Genomic DNA, 20213 nt, shown 5'->3' on the forward strand with positions numbered 1-20213 from the left:
GTTACAACGCTGTTACCGTTACCGACTATAAAATGTGGCGCGTTACAAATTGAAGTTTCTCATTGCAGCTGTTGTCATCCGACTCGGCTCTCAGCCACCGGAGCAGCAGGGCTGCTTTATTTTTCTCCGGTGAGGCAGGAGGGAGGGCGGGACAACCGCAAAGGTGATGATTGGCTCTCTAAGGTAGAGTGAGAGTTCGTAAGCCAATCAGAGGCTGTGTTCGGTTTACACACAAACCACGCAGCCTCGCACACACAAACTAGCAGAGGTGAGCTGCAGGCGAGTCCAGAGGGAAAGTTAACGTTTTAAAAGTGGAAGTACAGACACTACTTTAACCTCTTTTGTCCACGTCCGTTTTAAGCAACTTTAATCTAATGAAGCATCTCTCAAATGCACGCGCTTCTACAACACTAGTGGCCAAAAACTCTGTTGTTGACACTGTTGATGATGATAGCAGGTGTCGCTAACGTGAGCTCCGCTAACACAGAAGGACACGGAGCCGTCCGAGCAGCTAAAGCTGGATGTTTCTGCTCCAACTTCACTAAAACTTGTGACAGACTGAACTGAATGCAATGATGGCAGGTATGTTGTTGAAAACATGCTCCCGTTATCAACAGCTGACTCAGACTCCTTCATTGGCTAAATACCAGGGAGAGCAGGTGCCGGTCCGCCATGCAAAAAGACATTTTCTAAATACATAGATGCAGAATACATTAAAATCAATGCCGAGCTCAAAAGGGGAAGAAAAGAAAGTAACGCAAGAGTTACTTTTCCTGGTAACTAATTACTTTTATATTGGAGTAATTCCGTTACTAACTCTGTTACTTTTTGGGAGAAGTAACTAGTAACTATAACTAATTACTATTTAAAAGTAACGTGACCAACACTGCTTACCAGAAACATTCAGTCAACAAATGGACTTTTCTGTCTCTGGTTCTGATTCTGTAAGATACAGCTCAGGATAGATTGACACAACTGAACAAGCTTATCCTCTATCTTCTGGTTACAAAGGTGAAGAGTCCCACCTGATCTAACATATGATTGGCTGCCTGAACAAGAGTGATGGTTGTGTGTGAGCTCGCAGTGGCTGCAAAGAAAAGGGGAAGTGCTCTGAAAATAGATGCTGGGAGCAGAGCCTTTTTTCTATGCTACACTAGTCATGGCCCCTAGTTAAGAGTGCAAAACGTAAAAGTACAAAAAGGCACAAAGTGTTCATGGCTTTACAAAATGACATAATTTCCCACTGGAAGAAAGGTCAATAAGATTCCAGAATAAAACAGATTCGTCCACCGAGTTGCATCAAAGGTAGTTTTACATATTTGTGTTTTGTTGGTATTTAAGTCATTGGCAGATTTGGCCTGATGGTGGCAGCACTGGAGGGTTTCACCAAAATCATCTTCAAGGCAATCTGCCCGACAGCAGTGCAAGTTTTTATTGTTAAATGGTGGATCGACAGATGATTTACTACTGCGTTCCAACGTCTAAATTAATTGATTTATTGTAAAATCTTCACATTATTAAACTTGTAGGAAAACTGTTTTAGTTTCTCTATAAGCCAACACTTAAAAATAAACACAACTGAGAAACCAACAAAGAGAGAGAGAGAGAGAGAGAGAGAGAGAGAGAGTGTGTGTGAAAACAAAACAAAACGCAAAAAAGAAATACAAAAAAATTCCAACAAAAAACAAAATAAATAGAAAAAAGAATCATGAATAATAACATGAGGTGTGTGTGCGTGTGTGTGCATGTATGTGTGTGTGTATGTGGGTCGGTGGGCATGTGTGTGGGTGTGAAGCAGTCAACCAGTGTGTGAATTAGTGTAAGCAGATCTATTAAAAACCCTGAAACTTTGTACCTCCAAACTCTATTGTTTAAACAAAGAAACAATAGAATCATTCTGTGTGTATTCATAGTTTATCTAAATGTTATCATAAATCTAAAGATGAGACAGTTCTGTTGTCCAGCTATTATAAAGTCCACAATGTTTTCATAAAGAGTCAAGTGAATGAAAGGGAGGGTATGTGTGATTCTCTGCATGTTGTTACTTCCTGAATGTTTTCGACTGACACCAGACAGGCGTTGGACCAACAAACACTGCCAGCAGCATCAGTACAGTGTACTACGTTATTGTGTTTATCTACAATAGTTAGTGGTGCATATTATACACGTACAGCAGCATAGTAACAGATCAGCACAGTGCAGTAAAAGTAAGTGAAGTGCAGCTTCTCTTTAACGCTTTTAGTCCTCTAAAGATGTCAACAGATATTTATGCCAAACCGGATTTATCCAAGAAGGTCAGATACACCAGAAAGAGGAGTGGCAGGAAAATGAGGTGAATATCTACGAGAGTGCAGACGATATTGGAATACATTATTTTCAGTCACATGACGGAGGTAAGTGAGAAACTCTGACAAATCATCATGATAATACTTGGCGCGCAGGTGGTCGAGTGGTTAGAGTGCATTCCATAAACGCAGCCGACCCTACTTCGATTCCGGGCTGAGATCCTTTGCTGCATGTCACATCCCCCTCTCTCTAACCCGTATTTCCTATCTGTCTACTGCTTAATAAAGGCGTCTATGCCAGAAAAAATCTTTCAAATAATAATGCTTGTCTTGTTTGATGGTGGGTGTGCCCTTTAAATTGTGTAAAGTCTCACCTTAGATCATAAATCTTTCCAAACTCATCAGCATATATGTTTCTTTCTATAAACCTACATATTCTGTATGAGCCCTTGTATTTTCTGGATATTTCCATCCAGTAGTTCTTTATTAGGATTATGTTGTGCCTTGTGATTAACATGTACCAGAGCTCTCTGAGTAGAGGCCTTTGTTCATGTATTCTGTTCATGTTATTTGGTTCCACTTTAGCTAAACTTTTTTGTTTTCAGACACAACATGTATCTAATAGTCAAGGGCTTTTTGGCATCATGTCTGTTGGTTTTACGTACATTTAACAATCAGACATCTTTTCTCAGATTTGAGGAAGTATCATCTCCAGCTGAGACAGCTTTACAACAGAGTAGTAAGGGAAAGGACACGACAGGAAGAAGAGAAGTGCTGCATGATAAGATCTGTTGAAGATCATTATCAGTACAGAGTCGAGGGTGAGAGAGGCTGAAGAGGTGATGCACAGCTGTAACACACTTTCTGTTGAAGCTCAGCTGTGCAATTCAATGATTCATTATGACTCAACATATAAGATGAGCCCATATTTTGGTTTATACAAAAGTGTTTGAATGATATTTTTAAATATATTTCTAATGTTAAGACTAAATCAACTTGTTCACAGTTGTGCACAGATGTCACCACAGATCAAAACAATGAAACCACAGAGTAAAATATCTTCGTAGCAGAGGGGAATGACGCTCTCTTTGTGTGTTTTGTCACTTTAGGACCGCAGAATGAGAAACAACCTCCAACCGTCCAAAGAAGGCGGTTCGGTTCTGCTGTATTCTCTCTTGGAGTGCTGTGTTTCCTGATGCTGACTGCAATCATCCTCCTATCCACATATTGTACTTTATATAATATACATATACATACATATACATATATATACACACACATATACACACATACACACACACACACACATATATATATATATATATATACATATATATATATATACATATATATATATATATATATATATATATATATGACATTAAGGGAAGAGGTGCCCTGATGGATGGAAGAGATCTGGATGCAGATGTTACTTTAGATCCAGTGAGAACAGAATGTGGTATGAGAGCAGAGATGACTGTCAGAAAAAAGGAGCAGATCTGGTGGTCATAAACAACAAAGATGAACATGTGAGTGTGTTTGTCAATGAGTATGTGTTAGTAAAGAGCCTCTAACTCAACCTGCTGTGACTCTGTCATCTGGACCTGCTTTCCTGTCAATATCATTTTCATATTTCAGACTGTGTGTATTTTAAAGATTGGTTTTGTAGATTTGTTTGCAATGAAATATTTCAATAATTATGTATATCTAACAACATTTCTTTACTACAATATAAAAACTCAATGATGAACAGAGAAATGATTGTTGTCTCTTGTCAAATATCAGAAATTTGTCATTTGAAGTGGGTGGACAGATCACCGCTGACAGAAATGTGAGACATTTTTAAGTTTTTTATCACATGTTTTATCACATTTCCATCAAAGTAACAGGTTGTCAGAGAAATTAAATGTGAATATTATTAATATTATCTTCTTAAATGAGACACAATGATTGGGAAACCATGTTGGTGTTTCAAATCAGTGCATCCATAATTCTCTTCCTTTTTCTGATTGAGTCCTCAAAATGTTAATCACATGAATCACTGAAAACAGAGAGACAAGATTGCTACACATATTAAATGAGTTATTTAAACATTTTCAATAATTATAGAAAAAAAATTATATTTCAGGTAAAATTCAACAACTTATATCAAATTGAAAATAATCAGAAGTTTCTGCTCTGTTTAAAAGATAAACATTTTCTTTGTGCTACAGCTTCTTGCCAGCAGCACTAACAACTGCTACATCGTCTTATTATGCAGCATGCTGCAATCAACAAGGACAATGGACACAAAGCTATGATGGCTATACTAAGTACTATATCTGTGAGAAATTAGTTTCTTGCATTCTATGATGACAGAAGTGTGGAGTGTTGAGATCAGCTCTGTAAACTCAGACACATTTACATGTATTGTGTGTTACATGCTCAATAACCTGATCACACACATATTGTTCCTCTGCCTTACATGCTGTATAATCTGATTGGAAGTGATCCAACACAGCTACTTGTGTATTACTGACTCTGCAGCCCTGCAGGATCATCACAGTAAAAGCTTGTCTTTACTTTGCTTTAGTTGATTCATAAGTTTGTATTCAGTTCCATCTGTCTGCGTTCAATATGTGAAAATAATTCCAAATTGTGTCTGAGTCTTCTTTGATACAGCAGCTGCTAATGTTCAGTGTGAAGCTTCTACAGGAGAGAGAAACATGCTTGAAGGTTTATGGTATGCCTCTTTGGCCTGTGTAATGTGTTTCTGTCCAATTCCCATGATAAGGACATTTAATAATCTTAACCAAAGCCCCATTAAAACTTCATGTCAACTGTCTCATAGCTGGATCAAACCTGGATGTAATTTAACACCGGTTCTTCATTTTGGATCTTTGTTCTGCACTCCTACACAGTGTTTGCATCTCTTGTCTCTCTGTGGGTCACAAGTTGTGCATGTAGCAGAGCTAACTTTAAAAAAACAACAGTCCAGTAGCATCACATTTCCTGTGTCATATATGTATGTGTGGGTAAACTGTGTGGGCAACAGTGAATGCAGCTCATCACACATGTGTGCATGTGAACACACACTTCTGCTTTACAGTGAAAACCTTGTATTTCCTCAAAGTCACTGTCAAGAATTAAAGACAACAAACAGCTTTAGTTTGTAGCTTCAAATGTATTAATATTGTTTATTTGATGAGTGTCTTGATTCCAATAAGAAAACCATTAAAAGTCTAATTTTGAGACAATCTTAAGTGAAGTGTGTCTTTTCATGTGTTTAGCTGTGGTCTGTCCTGATGTCACTTCCTGTTTTAGAGGCTGTCCAACTCAAAGACAGAACGATAAACTACACAGTCAAACCTGTTCAAGAATAGCTTCAGTTAAGTTTCCAGTTTGTAAAGATGTCTGCAGAAATTCTCGCTGCACCAGATTCCAGCTTCAATGTGAGATTCATCAGAAGAGAGAACAGAGAGGGAGAGGAGATGGAGGTGGAGATCTTAGAGGATGAAGAGCATCACGCTGATCTCGGCTCACAACAAGCCAGTAAGTCTTAAATGATGACTATTGAAAAAAGGGAAGTTAGTTCAAATGTTTATGTGGCTATAATGAAATTACATACTGAGTTAAAATGATCGATTCATCCATCAGTTCACCATCAGTCACCGCTGACTACGGGTCATTATCAGCTGTCTTGGCGCTCTAATCTGGTGTAACGTCACTCATTATTCTTATAGAGGGAATGACAATGAGCAACAAACACTCCACAGTTTAAAGTAGTCACTTCAAACTTCATACCAACATAATAAAAATGTTGTCTATGTATTTTTCCTCTGTAGGACCAAACACTGAACAGAACGGTGCAGCTGTCAAAAGAAGGTGTTTCAGAGCTCCTGCAGTGACTCTGGGAGTGATGTATCTGCTCATATTGGCTGGAATCTACATACGCAGTGAGTAATTCAGTTTTTAATCCAAACGGTCATAGCTTGTCATGCTTGAGGCTTCCTTCAGTTAGATAACACAACAGGTGAATGTTCATCTTGACTATCGTCATATCATTTTCTTCCTGTGATCAGAGTTTTGTCCAAGAGACATTTTAGGACGAACACTAAAGCTAGTCAGCACAGATGTTGTCTCACTCTGTGAAGAAGAGGAAGTTCACATCATTTATGATGACAAAGACGTAACCCTACACAATCCATACACTGTTAGGAGAGCATTTCTCTGAGGATGTATAGAAATCTTAACCAGGGACCAACAATAATGTTTCTTGCCACCTGCCCAGTCTAGTGAGTCTGTTGAGAATCTACTGGTCCAAACTCATTTTTTACCGGCCCTGAATGTAGTTTCTACTTGGAGTACGTCTACTAACTCACAGAGGTAAATATTGTACTTTCGACTGTAATCTGTAACTTTAGTTACGAGTCATTCTTTAAATTACCACTTTTCATTCACGTTTCTGGTATCTCTCATTATCAGTCCTGATTTAACAGTTAATGATTCTGCAAAACCACAGATCAGTTAAAACTGGACTCTCTTGATGGTGGAACTTTACGTTTGGGTTGAATTTTCTATTTCTCTCTTAATAATTCATAATATAGGCACAAAAACCACTTGGTTATGGTCAGGAAGAGATCACAGTTGGGCATAAAACTTGTTTTGGTCACAACAAACTGACTTTAAATGTCAGCAGCTCTCCTGAAGAAACACCTGGTTTCCTCTCCAGAAGAACAGACGGAAATTTCTTTGGTATCCTTAAATATATCCAGTGTTGTGACTCAAACTGCATGGATCGGTTTGGTTGTAACAATGCCAGAACAATAAGAAAAACACAGTTTTGACTGAAGGAGGGCTTTAAATATTTGTCTGAAGCCATTATGATTCTTCAGAAGTCTAAATTGTGTATCTTGGTCCTGTTAGCATGTTGGTTCAGTGCTGGTCTGCATCCTAGCCAGTACAGTTCCATACCAAAGCTCGTAATGGACTCACAGTTCCACCAGAGGACAGCAGTGAGTGCCCTGGTTTCCCTCATCAAGGTGTGACAGGTACCAGGTAGTTGTTCTTAAGTATAAAGCATGATTATTTGTTTACATTTCTTTTTTTGTTCTGGTTCTCAACAGATATGTCGATCACTTTAGAAAAAGACCAGCTGCAGAACAAATATGACAAACTGAGCAACAACTACACCCAACTACAGGAAACAGCTTCAGGTAAAAAAAAACAAAAAAAAACTCTCTAAACAAAAGAGGAAATACCAAATATACAGGATTAAATTCTCTGCAAAATGTTTGTATTATCTCACTGATAATCTATTGTTGTGTTTCTCAAAACACTACAGTCAACAACAGTCAGTTACAGGATGAGTTACAGAAGCTGAAGGACAAAATTGAAGGTGAGAAGAATCTACAATGTGCAACTGTAATGTGAATTTACATGATACAACTTGACTGTGCTTCATCTTTTTATTATAACTGATTCAAGATGTTTACATTTTTTGCTATGCGGATATTTCAGACCGTCACGAATGAGATATTAAATCCTGAGCAAAAATACAGAGTTAACAGCCTGAATAGGGAAAGTGGTGATCAAAAAACACCTTAAACTAAATAGAGGAAACAAGAAGTTAATTTGACACAGAATGACATGTACTCTTTCTTTAAAACACTCGTTTGACATTAAGGGATGGGGTGCCCTGACGGATGGAAGAGATTTGGATGCAGCTGTTACTTTAGATCCAATCAGATGAAGACGTGGTATGAGAGCAGAACTGAGTGTCAGAACAAAGGAGCAGATCTGGTGGTCATAAACAACAAAGATGAAAATGTGAGTGTGTGTTAGTAAAAAGCCTCTAACTCAACCTGATGTGACTCTGTCATCTGGACCTGTTCTCCTGTCAATATTATTTTCATATTTCAGACTGTGTGTATTTTAAAGATTGGTTTTGTAGTTTTATTTGCAATGAAACAGTTCTTTACTACAATATAAAAACTGAATGATGAACAGAGAAATGATTGTTGTCTCTTGTTAAATACCAGAATTGTGTCAGTGAGCTGAACAACATGAATGAGAGTCCTGGATTGGTCTAAAAACAGAATTGTCAACAGGAGGAAACCGTTATGAATGGAAGTGGGTGGACGGATCACTGCTGACAGAAAGGTGAGACATTTTAAAGTTTTAATTTTTATCACATTTCCATCAAAGTAACTGGTTGTCACTGAATATTATTAATGTTATCAACTTAAATGAGACACAATGATTGGGAAACCATCTTTGTGTTTCAAATCAGTGGATCCATATCCTCTTTCTTTATCTGATTTATTCCTGCTAATGTTAATCACATGAATTACTGAAAACAGAGACAAGAATAATACACATAATAGATTAGTTATTTAAAATTTTCATTAATTATAGAAATAATTAACAATTGAGGTAAAATTCAACAACTTGTTTCAAATTGAAAAATAATCAGAAGATTGCGCTCTGTTTAAAAAGATAAACATTTTCATTGTGCTACAGCTTCTGGGCATCAGGACAACCAGCAGCAACATGGGGCTGGTACACAGCGTTCTCTAATCAACAAGGACAATGGACAGAAAGCGATTATGGAAATACGAAGTACTATATCTGTGAGAAACCAGTTTCTTGCATTCTATGATGACAGAAGTGTGGAGTGTTGAGATCAGCTCTGTAAACTCAGACACATTTACATGTATTGTGTGTGACATGCTCAATAACCTGATCACACACATATTGTTCCTCTGCCTTACATGCTGTATAATCTGATTGGAAGTGATCCAACACAGCTACTTGTGTATTACTGACTCTGCAGCCCTGCAGGATCATCACAGTAAAAGCTTGTCTTTACTTTGCTTTAGTTTATTCATAAGTTTGTATTCAGTTCCATCTGTCTGCGTTCAATATGTGAAAATAATGTCAAGTTGTCCTCTTTGATACAGCAGCTGCTAATGTTCAGTGTGAAGCTTCTACAGGAGAGAGAAACATGCTTGAAGGTTTATGTTTTGCCTGTTTAGCCTGTGTAATGTGTTTCTGTCCAATTCCCATCATAATTACATGATAAGGACATTTTAAAATCTTAACCAAGGCCCAATTTAAACTTAATTTCAACTATCTCATATCTGTCAAAGTTAATATTGGTGCTTCATTTAGGGTCTTTCTTCTGCACTCCTACACACTGTTTGCATCTCTTGTCTCTCTGTGGGTCACAAGTTGTGCATGTAGCAGAGCTAACTGAAATAGAATAGAACAGCCTTTATTGTCATTGTACTGTGGAGGTACAACGAAATTTAGGGTGTTCCCACAGAGCCATCAGTGCACGACGAAAAGTAGACAGTGCAAAAACACCATACAATAAAGACAACAAAAACAGGATAAAACCGTGTCGCCAACAGTGAATGCAGCACAGGACAAATGTGTGTATGTGAATGCACACTTCTGCTTTACAGAGAAAACCTTGTATTTCCTCAAAGTCACTGTCAAGATTTGAAGACAAAAAACACCTTTAGTTTGTAGCTTCAAATATATTTATATTGTTTATTTGATGAATGTCTAGATTCCAATGACCATTAAAATGAAAACCATTAAACCAATAAGAGTCTAATTTTGAAACAATTTGAGTGACGTGTGTCTTTTCATGTGTTCAGCTGTGGTCTGTCCTGATGTCACTTCCTGTGTTAGAGGCTGTCCAACTCAAAGACAGAACGATAAACTACACAGTCAAACCTGTTCAAGAATAGCTTCAGTTAAGTTTTCAGTTTGCAAAGATGTCTACAGAAATTCTTGCTGCACCAGATTCCAGCTTCAATGTGAGATTCATCAGAACAGAGAACAGAGGAGAGGGAGAGGAGATGGAGGTGGAGATCTTAGAGGATGAAGAGCATCACACTGATCTCAGGTCACAACAAGCCAGTAAGTCTTAAATGATGACTATTGAAAAAGGGAAGTAAGGTCAAATGTATATGTGGCTATATTTAAATTACATACTGAATTAAAATGATGAATTCATTCATCAGCTCACCATCAGTCATTATCAGCTGTCTTGGTGCTCTAATCTGGTGTAACGTCACTCATTATTCTTATAGAGGGAATGACAATGAGCAACAAACACTCCACAGTTTAAAGTGGTCACTTCAACCTTCATTCCAACATAATAAAAATGTTGTCTATGTATTTTCCGTCTGTAGGACCAAACACTGAACAGAACGGTGCAGTTGTCAAAAGAAGGTGTTTCAGAGCTCCTGCAGTGACTCTGGGAGTGATGTATCTGCTCATGTTGGCTGGAATCTACATACGCTGTGAGTGACTCAGTTGTTAATCCAAACTGTAACATCTAAATGATTTAGTAATGTCATGTTTCAGGCTTCTTTCAGCTAGATAACACAATAGGTGCATGTTCATCTTTATTCTCGTCATATCACTTTCTTCCTGCGATCAGAGTTTTGTCCAAGAGATATTTTAGGACCAACACTAAAGCTAGTCAGCACAGGTTGTTTCTTGTCTCATTCTGTGTAGTAATCCTATCTGCGTAATCCTACACAATCCATACACTGTTAGGTGAGCATTTCTTCAGCGTTTCTGCAAAACAACAGATCAATTAAAACTGAATGTTTCTTTATGCTACAACTTTTTGTTTGCTTTGGTTGAATTTTGTATTTCTCTCTTAATAAATTATAATATAGGTACAAAAAACACTGAAAATGTCCACAGCTCTCCTTAAGAACATTCAGAACATTAGACAAGCGGTCAGTGCCACTCTACCAGGTACTGGAGGTGTGTTGTCGTTTTGTCCACCTAAACCCAACTCTAATACCCTGACACAATTTGATCCAATTAATGACAAAAACCTTCAAGACATTATACAGCATTTGAAGTCTTCCTCCTGCAGCCTGGATATTTTACCATCAGGGTTCTTCAAAAAAGTTTCAGACTGCATGATTCCAGACCTGCCACAGATTGTTAACATGTCTCTTCTCTCAGGTGTCTTCCCCCAAGCCATTAAGACAGCAGTCATTAAACCACTCCTGAAGAAGAGAACTCTAGACACATCAGTAATGAATAACTATAGGCCCATTTCAAACCTCCCAATTTTAAGTAAAATAATTGAAAAAGCTGTCTTTCAACAGCTGAACAATTACTTAATAATAAATGGCTGTTTTGATGTTTTCCAATCAGGATTTCGACCACATCACAGCACTGAGACGGCCCTCGTTAAGGTCTTCAACGACATTCATTCAAACACAGACAGCGGAAAAATCTCAGTCTTAGTATTACTGGATCTCAGTGCTGCGTTTGACACAGTCGACCATAATATACTACTGGACCGACTGGAAAACTGGGTTGGACTCTCTGGTACAACACTAAAGTGGTTTAAATCTTATCTAAATGAGAGAGATTACTTTGTGTCTATTGGTGACTACACATCTGAATGGATGAAAATGACAAGCGGAGTACCCCAGGGCTCCATTCTGGGGCCTCTACTATTCAACATTTACATGCTCCCTCTAGCTCAAATAATGGAAAACAATGAAATTTGCTACTATAGTTATGCAGATGACACACACATTTACATAACCATATCACCAGGGGACTATAGTCCCATACATAACCTGAGTAGATGCATCGAACAAATCAATGATTGGATGTGTCAGAGTTTTCTTCAGTTAAACAAAGATAAGACTGAAATAATTGTTTTTGGATCCAAGGAAGAACGACTTAAAGTCTCTGCTCAGCTTCAGTCTGTAATGTTGAAAACTACAGACCAAGTCAGAAACCTTGGTGTGACTATGGACTCAGACATAAATCTCAGCAGCCATATTAAGACAGTTACAAAGTCAGCCTACTATCACCTTAAGAATATATCCAGGATATGTCTCTGCAGGATTTGGAGAAACTTGTTCACGCCTTTATCTTCAGCAGACTCGACTACTGTAATGGTGTCCTTACAGGACTCCCTAAAAACTCCATCAGACAGTTGCAGCTGATTCAGAACGCTGCTGCTCGAGTCCTAACAAGAACCAAAAAAGTAGATCACATCACTCCAGTTCTTAGATCTGTACACTGGCTTCCTGTCTATCAAAGAATACATTTCTAAGTCCTGTTGTTGGTTTATAAAGCATTGAATGGTTTCGGGCCAAAATACATTTCTGATCTGCTGCCGCGTTATGAACCATCCAGGCCTCTAAGATCGTCAGGTACCGGTCTGCTTTCAGTCCCCAGAGTCAGAAGTAAACATGGAGAAGCAGCTTTCAGTTACTATGTGCCACATATTTGGAACAAACTCCCTGAAAATTGCAGGTCTGCTCCAACACTCACCTCTTTTAAATCAAGACTTAAAACATTTCTTTTTGCCACTGCTTTTAACTGAAGCAATTCAAGTCTTTGAACTGCATTATTACTCTGACTCTACAGTCTTGTTTCTTTTAAAGCTTCTCTATTTTAGCCTACTTGTTTTGATGTTTGTCTCTTAATGTTTTTACTGGTCTTAAAATGCTATTTTTATTTATTTTTATTATTATTATTATTATTATTATTATTATTATTATTTCATTTTTTATTATTATTATTTTATATTTTTTTAATGCAATTTTTAATGTCTTTTAAATGAAATGTTTATGTCTTTTAATGTAATTTGTGTGTGCCTGTAAAGCACTTTGAGTTGCCTTGTGTCTGAATTGTGCTATACAAATAAACTTGCCTTGCCTTGCCTTGCCTAAGAAACACCTGGTTTTGTCTCCAGAAGAGCAGATTGAAATATATCTGGTGTCCTTAAAAATATCCAGTGTTGCGACTTAAACTCTAATAATCGGTTTGATTTTAACAACGCCACCACCAGCTGCAACAGATGTGACAGAGAAAAGTAGAGAGTATATGCGTGTGTTTGTGGGTTGGTGGGCAGGTGAAAGTGTAAGCAGATAAATCAAAATACCCTGCTGTTTGAAAAAAGAAACAATAGCATTATTTTGTGTTTATTCATAGTTTATCTAAATGTTATCATAAATCTAAAGATAAGACAGTTCTGTAATCTAGCTGTTATAAAGTCCACAATGTTTTCATAAAGAGTCAAGTGAATGAAAGGGAGGGTATGTGTGATTTATACATGTTGTTACTTCCTGAATGTTTTCGACTGACACCAGATAGACGTCGGACCAAAAAACACTGCTAACAGTGACAGCTGTTTAAAGAACAAGAAGAAAAACACAGTTTGACTGAAGGGGGGATTTAAACACTTGTCTGAAGCCATTATGATTCCTTAGAAGTCTGAGTCATAAAAACCAAGTGTCCGGCCTGATCTGTGTGTGCTCACAATGGCTTCAAAGAACAGGAGAAGCGCAATCTGCCTGACAGCAGTGCAAGTTTCTATTGTTGAATGGTTGATTGACAGGTGATGTAATACTGCGTTCCTATGACTACATTAATTGATTGATTGTAAAATCTTCACTTCATTAAACTTGTTGGAGAACGGTTTTAGTCTCTTTATAAGCTAACGTTTAACAATGAAAAGAACCAAGAAAGCAACATTTCCTGCTTTGGACAAAAGACAGTGAAAGAGAGAGACTCTGTGTGTGTGTGTGTGTGTGTGGGTGTGTGTGTGTGGGGGTTGGTGGGCAGCTGTGTGGGTGTGAAGCTGGCAACCAATGTGTGAAAGTGGAAGCAGATATATCGACTCTATTGTTTAAACAAAGAAACAATAGAATTATTCTGTGTGTATTCATAGTTTATCTAAATGTTATCATAAATCTAAAGATGAGACAGTTCTGTTGTCCAGCTGTTATAGTCCACAATGTTTTTATAAAGAGTCAAGTGAATGAAAGGAAGGGTATGTGTGATTCTCTGCATGTTTTCACTTCCTGAATGTTTTCGACTGACACCAGACGGACGTCGGACCAAGAAACACTGCCAGCAGCTTCAGTACAGTGTACTACGTTATTGTGTTTATCTACCATAGTTATTGGTGCATATTATACACGTACAGCAGCATAGTAACAGATCAGCACAGTGCTGTAAAAGTAAGTGAAGTGCAGCTTCTCTTTAACGCTTTTAGTCCTCTAAAGATGTCAACAGATATTTATGCCAAACCGGATTTATCCAAGAAGGTCAGATACACCAGAAATGATGAGTGGCAAGAAAATGAGGTGGATATCTACGAGAGTGCAGACGATATTGGAATACATCATTTTCAGTCACATGATGGAGGTAAGAGAGAAACTATGACAAATCAATATGACTAAAATAATAATACTTGTCTTGTCTGATGGTGGGTGTGCCCGTTAAATTGTGTAAACTCTAAGTTTACGCTCACCTTAGATCGTAACATTTTCCAAACCCATCAGCATATATGTTTCTTTCTATACACCTACATATACTGTATGAGCCCTTGTGTTTTATGGACATTTCCATCCAGTAGTTCTTTGGATTATGTTGTGCTCTGACATGTACCAGAGCTCTCTGAGTAGAGGCCTTTGTTCATGTGTTCTGTTCACGTTAATTGGTCCCACCAAAGCTCAACTTTCCAGGCCATTTGTTTCATTTAAAACACAACATGTATCTAATATTCAGGGTTTTTTTTGACACTATGTCTATAGGTTTTAGTAACATTAAACATAAGATATCATTTCTCAGATCTGAGGAAGTATCATCTCCAGCTGAGACAGCTTTACAACAGGTTAGTAAGGGAAATGACAGGACAGGAGGAAGTGAGGTGCTGCATGACAAGACCTGTTGAATATCATTATCAGTACAGAGTCGAGGGTGAGAGAGGCTGAGGAGGTCATGCACAGCTGTAACACAATTTCTATTGAAGCTCAGTTGTGCAATTCAATGATTCATTCTAACTTTTTAAGATGAGCTCATACTTTAGTTTATACAACAGTGTTTAAATTAGGGATGTCCCAGTCTGATCACATGGTTTCAGACTCGATCGGAATCGGACGTCACATCCCAATCAGGGATTGGATATAAATATGTATATTTATTCTCATTATTTTTTATCAGATCTATTTCAAAACAAATGGGATAAATGTGTGTGTGCAAGGCACGGGTCTGTTATTGGTAAACATAATGACCGGCCACCGCTGTCAACGTTTTTTGTGCCTCTGATTCATGTCTTCATGTCACTCCACAAGTCCATTCATTTGTCACGATGGAACTTCATTCAAAGCAGAGCTCCACCAAAGAGCCTGCAATCGTTGCAGAAGGTTATCGGATGTGTCAGTGTTTCCCCTCAATGCATTCTGCTGCTGGATTTTCAGCGCTGCCGCCGCCACAAAAAAAAGGACATCATTTTTGTAGGTTTAATATCACGGGCGAATGGCAATTTAAGTCGCACACAGTGAAAGCACTTCACCCTAAGTTATCTTGAAAACGATTATTATTGTCTTTACTGCTGTTTGTATCATTTCTACAAGTCACCGTTTGAGTTGAGTGACTGAAATCCTCGTCATCCTATTCAAAGGCTGCAGCAGGTGAGTCATCGAACCGGGGTGAAGTTAGTTTCAGGTTGGATATTCGGCGGATATTCACTCGTGTCCAGCCACCAGTGTCAGCAGCAGGAAGACGGTTAGCTCACCTCCTCGCTGGAGACTGATATAGGGACCGTCATTAAATTACTTAGCATAAATATATGAATACAAATATATCCATGTCATGTGACCCAGTGATTCCAATCCATTAGTAAACTGGATGAATGAGACACAGGTCTTTTTATCATATTTTAGTGCTTCCTCTATTTTATATTAATATCAATGTGCAGAAATTATGTTTTTTGGAACAGCTTCCATGTCATGTGGCCCACTGACTAATGAAACAGATTATTTTGAGCAGAATGACGCTTTCTCCGTGTGTTTTGTCACTTTAGGTCGGCAGAATGAGCAACAGCCTCCAGCCGTCCAAATTAAGCGGTTCAGTTCTGCAGTTTTCTGTCTTGGAGTGCTGTGCCTTCTGATGCTGCCTGCAATCATCCTTCTATCCAGATATTGTAAGATAAAAACACATAGCACAACAAACGCATTTAGAAAAAGTGGTACATTTCGTGCAGATCCATGAACCATGTTGATTATATATAAATTAGGGCTGTCAACCAATAAAATATTATTCGCGATTAATCACGATTGTCAATAGTTAACAAGTTAAAAAATATGCTTTCTTTATGCATGTTTGTGTTATTATTATTGCAACAATCCAAAACATTGACAAATACTGTCCAGAACATTCTCCAGAATAACCTCAAAGGTACCACATGCTCAAAAAATATAACATGGCAATCTCAAGCTCAACAAGCAACAACAGATGGGCACACTGACCTGAATGTATCATTCCTTAGTAATGCAGTTTTCAACTCTACACTTATACATCCTGGTCTGTGAGGGGGGAGGAGGGCTCTCTATATCAGCCGAGTGCTTGGCCAGCAAATGGAGTAACTGGGTATTTCTAAAAGTGATCAGCTGACATTTCAAGTGGTTTTTGTGGCAATCCAAACACAGCTATTTTTAGTAGCAAGTTGAACACCTCCATCAGTGAGTGTGGTGACAACATCAGGTATTCAAACCTTAACCACTTTTTTTTGTTTTTTGTGCCTAAGCCTAAGCAGTGCATCAGCACAGCCTTGTGATAATACAGAATAGAAAGTTGAACCTAAACAATCTGAATGTTGCAACACAAAGAGACGTCCAGTTTCAATTTACTTGTTGATGTGCAGAAACGTACTAAACTAACATTTATTCTGGTGATTAAGCTCAAATATTCAGCTGAACAAAAAGGAAAACACCATTTTAAATGACTGGGGGCTTTAAATATATGGCCACAGCTATTATGATTTTTCAGCAGTCTGAGTTATAACATTCAAGCGTGTACCTTGAAGCTGATAGCATGTTGGTCGAATGCTGGTCTGTGTCCCAGCCAGGACAGTAACATGCCAAAGCATGTAACAGAAAGGTCCACTAGATGACAGTTTGATCGGTAGAGGTACCAACATGTGTGAACTTGCAGTACCAGCAGGGGGCGACAGTGATGGAATTTACTTATATAAAGTACTAGGAAGTCTGTGCATGAAACATATAAAGAACACGAAAAAATTTCATGCTCGTTTGGAATATGGAAAATTATATTTCGTTATGCACAGGAACATAGGTAGTTGGTCAACATGTTTGTGTTTTTTACTTTGTCCTGGTTCTCACCAGATATTTCAGTCACTTTGGAAAAAGACCATCTGCAGAACAGATACGACAAACTGAGCAACAACTACACCCAACTACAGGAAAAAGTTTCAGGTAAAAAAAAAAAAGTCTCAAAACAAAAAAAGGAAATAGCCAATTTGCAGTATCCAATTCTAGGGAAAATGTTTGTATTATCTTACTGATCATCTTTTGTTGTGTTTCTCAAAACATTACAGTCATCAACAATCAACTGCAGAGTAGTTATGAAACCCTGAGAAAAAATCACAGCAAGTTGCAGGATGAGGTCAAGAAGCTGAAGGATGAAATTCAAGGTGAGAAGAGATTAAAAACTGAAAGCAGCTGTAATGTATTATAACTATTTCATGTTGTTGACGTTTTTCAGACAGTCACAAATGAGAGATGAGCTTAAATAATTTCATATAATCTCACTGTTCATCTATTGTTGTGTTTCTCAAGACATGAGAGTCAACAACAATCAGCTGCAGAGCAGTTATGAAACCCTGAGTAAAAATCACAGTAAGTTACAGGATGAGGTAAAGAAGCTAAAGGATGAAATTCAAGGTGAGAAAAACAGAAAATGTGCGACTGTAATGTCAATTTACATGATACTATTTGACTGTGCTTCAACTTTTAATTATAACTGCTTCATGCTTTTCACATTTTTTGCCATGTTGTATTTCAGACCGTCACAAATGAGATATTAAATCCTGAGTGAAAATACAGAGTAAACAGTCTGAATAGGGAAAGTGGTGATCAAGAAACACCTTAAACTAAATAGAGAAAATGAGAAGTCAACCTGACACAGAATAACATGACATCTTTCTTTAAAACACATGTTTGATATTCAGGGAAGTGGTGTCCTGATGGATGGAAGAGATCTGGATGCAGCTGTTACTTTAGATCCAATGAGAACAAAAGGTGGGATCAGAGCAGAGCTGACTGTTGGAACAAAGGAGCAGATCTGGTGGTCATAAACAATGAAGATGAAAATGTGAGTGTGTTTGTCAATGAGTGTGTGTTAGTAAAGAGCCTCTAACTCAACCTGCTGTGACTCTGTTACCTGTCAATGTTATTTTCATATTTCAGACTGTGTGTATTTCAAAGATCTGGTTTGTCGTTTTGTTTGCAATTAACTATTTTAATAATTATTCATATTTAACAATATTTATTTACTACAATAGAAAAACTGAATGATGAACAGAGAAATGATTTTTGTCTCTTGTTAAATACCAGAAATTTGTCAGTGAGCTGAACAACATGAATGGAGAGTCCTGGATTGGTCTAAAGACAGAGTCAACAAGAAGAAGCCATTATGAATGGAAGTGGGCGGACGGATCACCACTGACAGAAATGTGAGACATTTTTAAGTTTTTATTTTCACATTTCCATCAAAGTAAACGCTTATCTTTAAGATAAGTGTGTTCTCAAACTGAAAAATAAAAAAAAATATTTCTTTATAAACGTCTGTCTGTGATAAGGTGTGGAGCTGCTTCATCAACCAGCACTACAGTTATAGTATATACACTACTCACAATAAGTTAGGGATATTGATATTTACATGAGTGCTTTTCCTATTTGGTCTGAATTTTAATGAAATAAGTAAAAGTTCCCTTTGATATTACTAATAATGAATGAGAAGAAACACCATTTTCATTAGTTTAATATTCATTACCCCAAAAATTTAGACAATAACAAGGATAGCCCCAAATAACAAAAATTGACAATGTCAGTAGCGGGTGTTTCCACCATTTGCCGCAATGACAGCTTGACAGCGACGTCTCATGCCCCTCACTAGCCTCATGATGTTGTTCTGAGGCAATGCGTTCCACTCCTCCACAAGTGCTACACGCAGTTCTGCCAGGTCATGTGGGGGTGGGGTACGATCATCCAGTCTCTGCTTCAGCTGGTCCCAGACGTGCTCTATGGGGTTCAGGTCAGGGGACATTGCTGGCCATACCATATGAGGCACTCCGACTTCCTGAAGTCGAGCTGTGACAATTCTGGCACGATGTGGTGGAGCATTATCATCCATGAACAGAAAGTTGGGGGTGTGCTGGCGGAATTGGGGGATGATGATGGGTTCTATGATGTCTCTGAGGTAAGAACGTGCAGTGACTGAGCCATCTGGAATAACCAAATCTGTTTTGCGCTGACTGGTGATGCCTGCCCAGACTGTTGCACCTCCTCCACCAAAGGGAACCCTGGGGACCATGTTGACCTTGGCGTATTGCTCACCTTGCCTTCTCCAGCAACGCTGACGACCATCATTTCTGTGCAAGGTGACCCGGAAGGTGAACAGGTCGGTAGACCACTGCTGCATTGTCTAGGTCACATGGTCTTGTGCCCACTGCAAACGTTCATGGCGGTGTCTTGGTGTCAGTGGAGTCACCTGCAACGGTCGTCTGGCATTCAAGCCAAAGCGGTGGAGTCGGTTTCGAATGGTTTGTCTGGAAACCCTAGTACCCCTCACATCTCGTAACTGGGCCTGCAGCTGTGTGGCAGTTGCATAACTATGTCTGAGTGCATAGGTCCTTAGGTACTGGTCATCGTTGCGGTCTGTTACTCGTGGGGCTCCACTCCTGGGTCTGTCACAAACTCTGCCAGTAGTTCTGTGTCTTGATGCAAGTCTGCTGATGACACTTTGAGTTCACGAGCAACATCTGACTGCCTGCCACCGAACCGAAGGCGTGCTATGGCCAGGTGGCGCTGCTCGTCCGTTAAGTGAGGTCGTGTGTTCATGGCTGTTTGAATAATG

General features: G+C 38.5%; 2 protein-coding genes across 13 annotated transcripts in view; one reads left to right on the plus strand and one right to left on the minus strand.

Moving 5' to 3' along the window:
• Positions 1-20213, minus strand: part of col14a1b (collagen, type XIV, alpha 1b) — a 292249-nt gene that overhangs the window by 122313 nt on the left and 149723 nt on the right. The gene's annotated exons all lie outside the window — the stretch shown is intronic.
• LOC115579064 (CD209 antigen-like protein C) overlaps positions 1-20213 on the plus strand; it is a 37584-nt gene that overhangs the window by 14658 nt on the left and 2713 nt on the right. Inside the window, exons 1-7 of one of the 3 annotated variants that reach the window (XM_030412541.1) lie at positions 14068-14480; positions 16141-16260; positions 17462-17551; positions 17674-17769; positions 17915-18019; positions 18307-18449; positions 18692-18810. In XM_030412541.1, the coding sequence (XP_030268401.1) occupies positions 14339-14480; positions 16141-16260; positions 17462-17551; positions 17674-17769; positions 17915-18019; positions 18307-18449; positions 18692-18810 (815 nt within the window). In that variant the 5' untranslated portion in view covers positions 14068-14338. Of the gene's footprint in view, positions 1-14067; positions 14481-16140; positions 16261-17461; positions 17552-17673; positions 17770-17914; positions 18020-18306; positions 18450-18691; positions 18811-20213 lie in introns of those variants that run through there. The other 2 variants (XM_030412543.1, XM_030412542.1) reach the window with 2 other exon arrangements.

Source organism: Sparus aurata, chromosome 3, assembly GCF_900880675.1.
Source record: "Sparus aurata chromosome 3, fSpaAur1.1, whole genome shotgun sequence".
Lineage (NCBI taxonomy): Eukaryota > Metazoa > Chordata > Actinopteri > Spariformes > Sparidae > Sparus > Sparus aurata.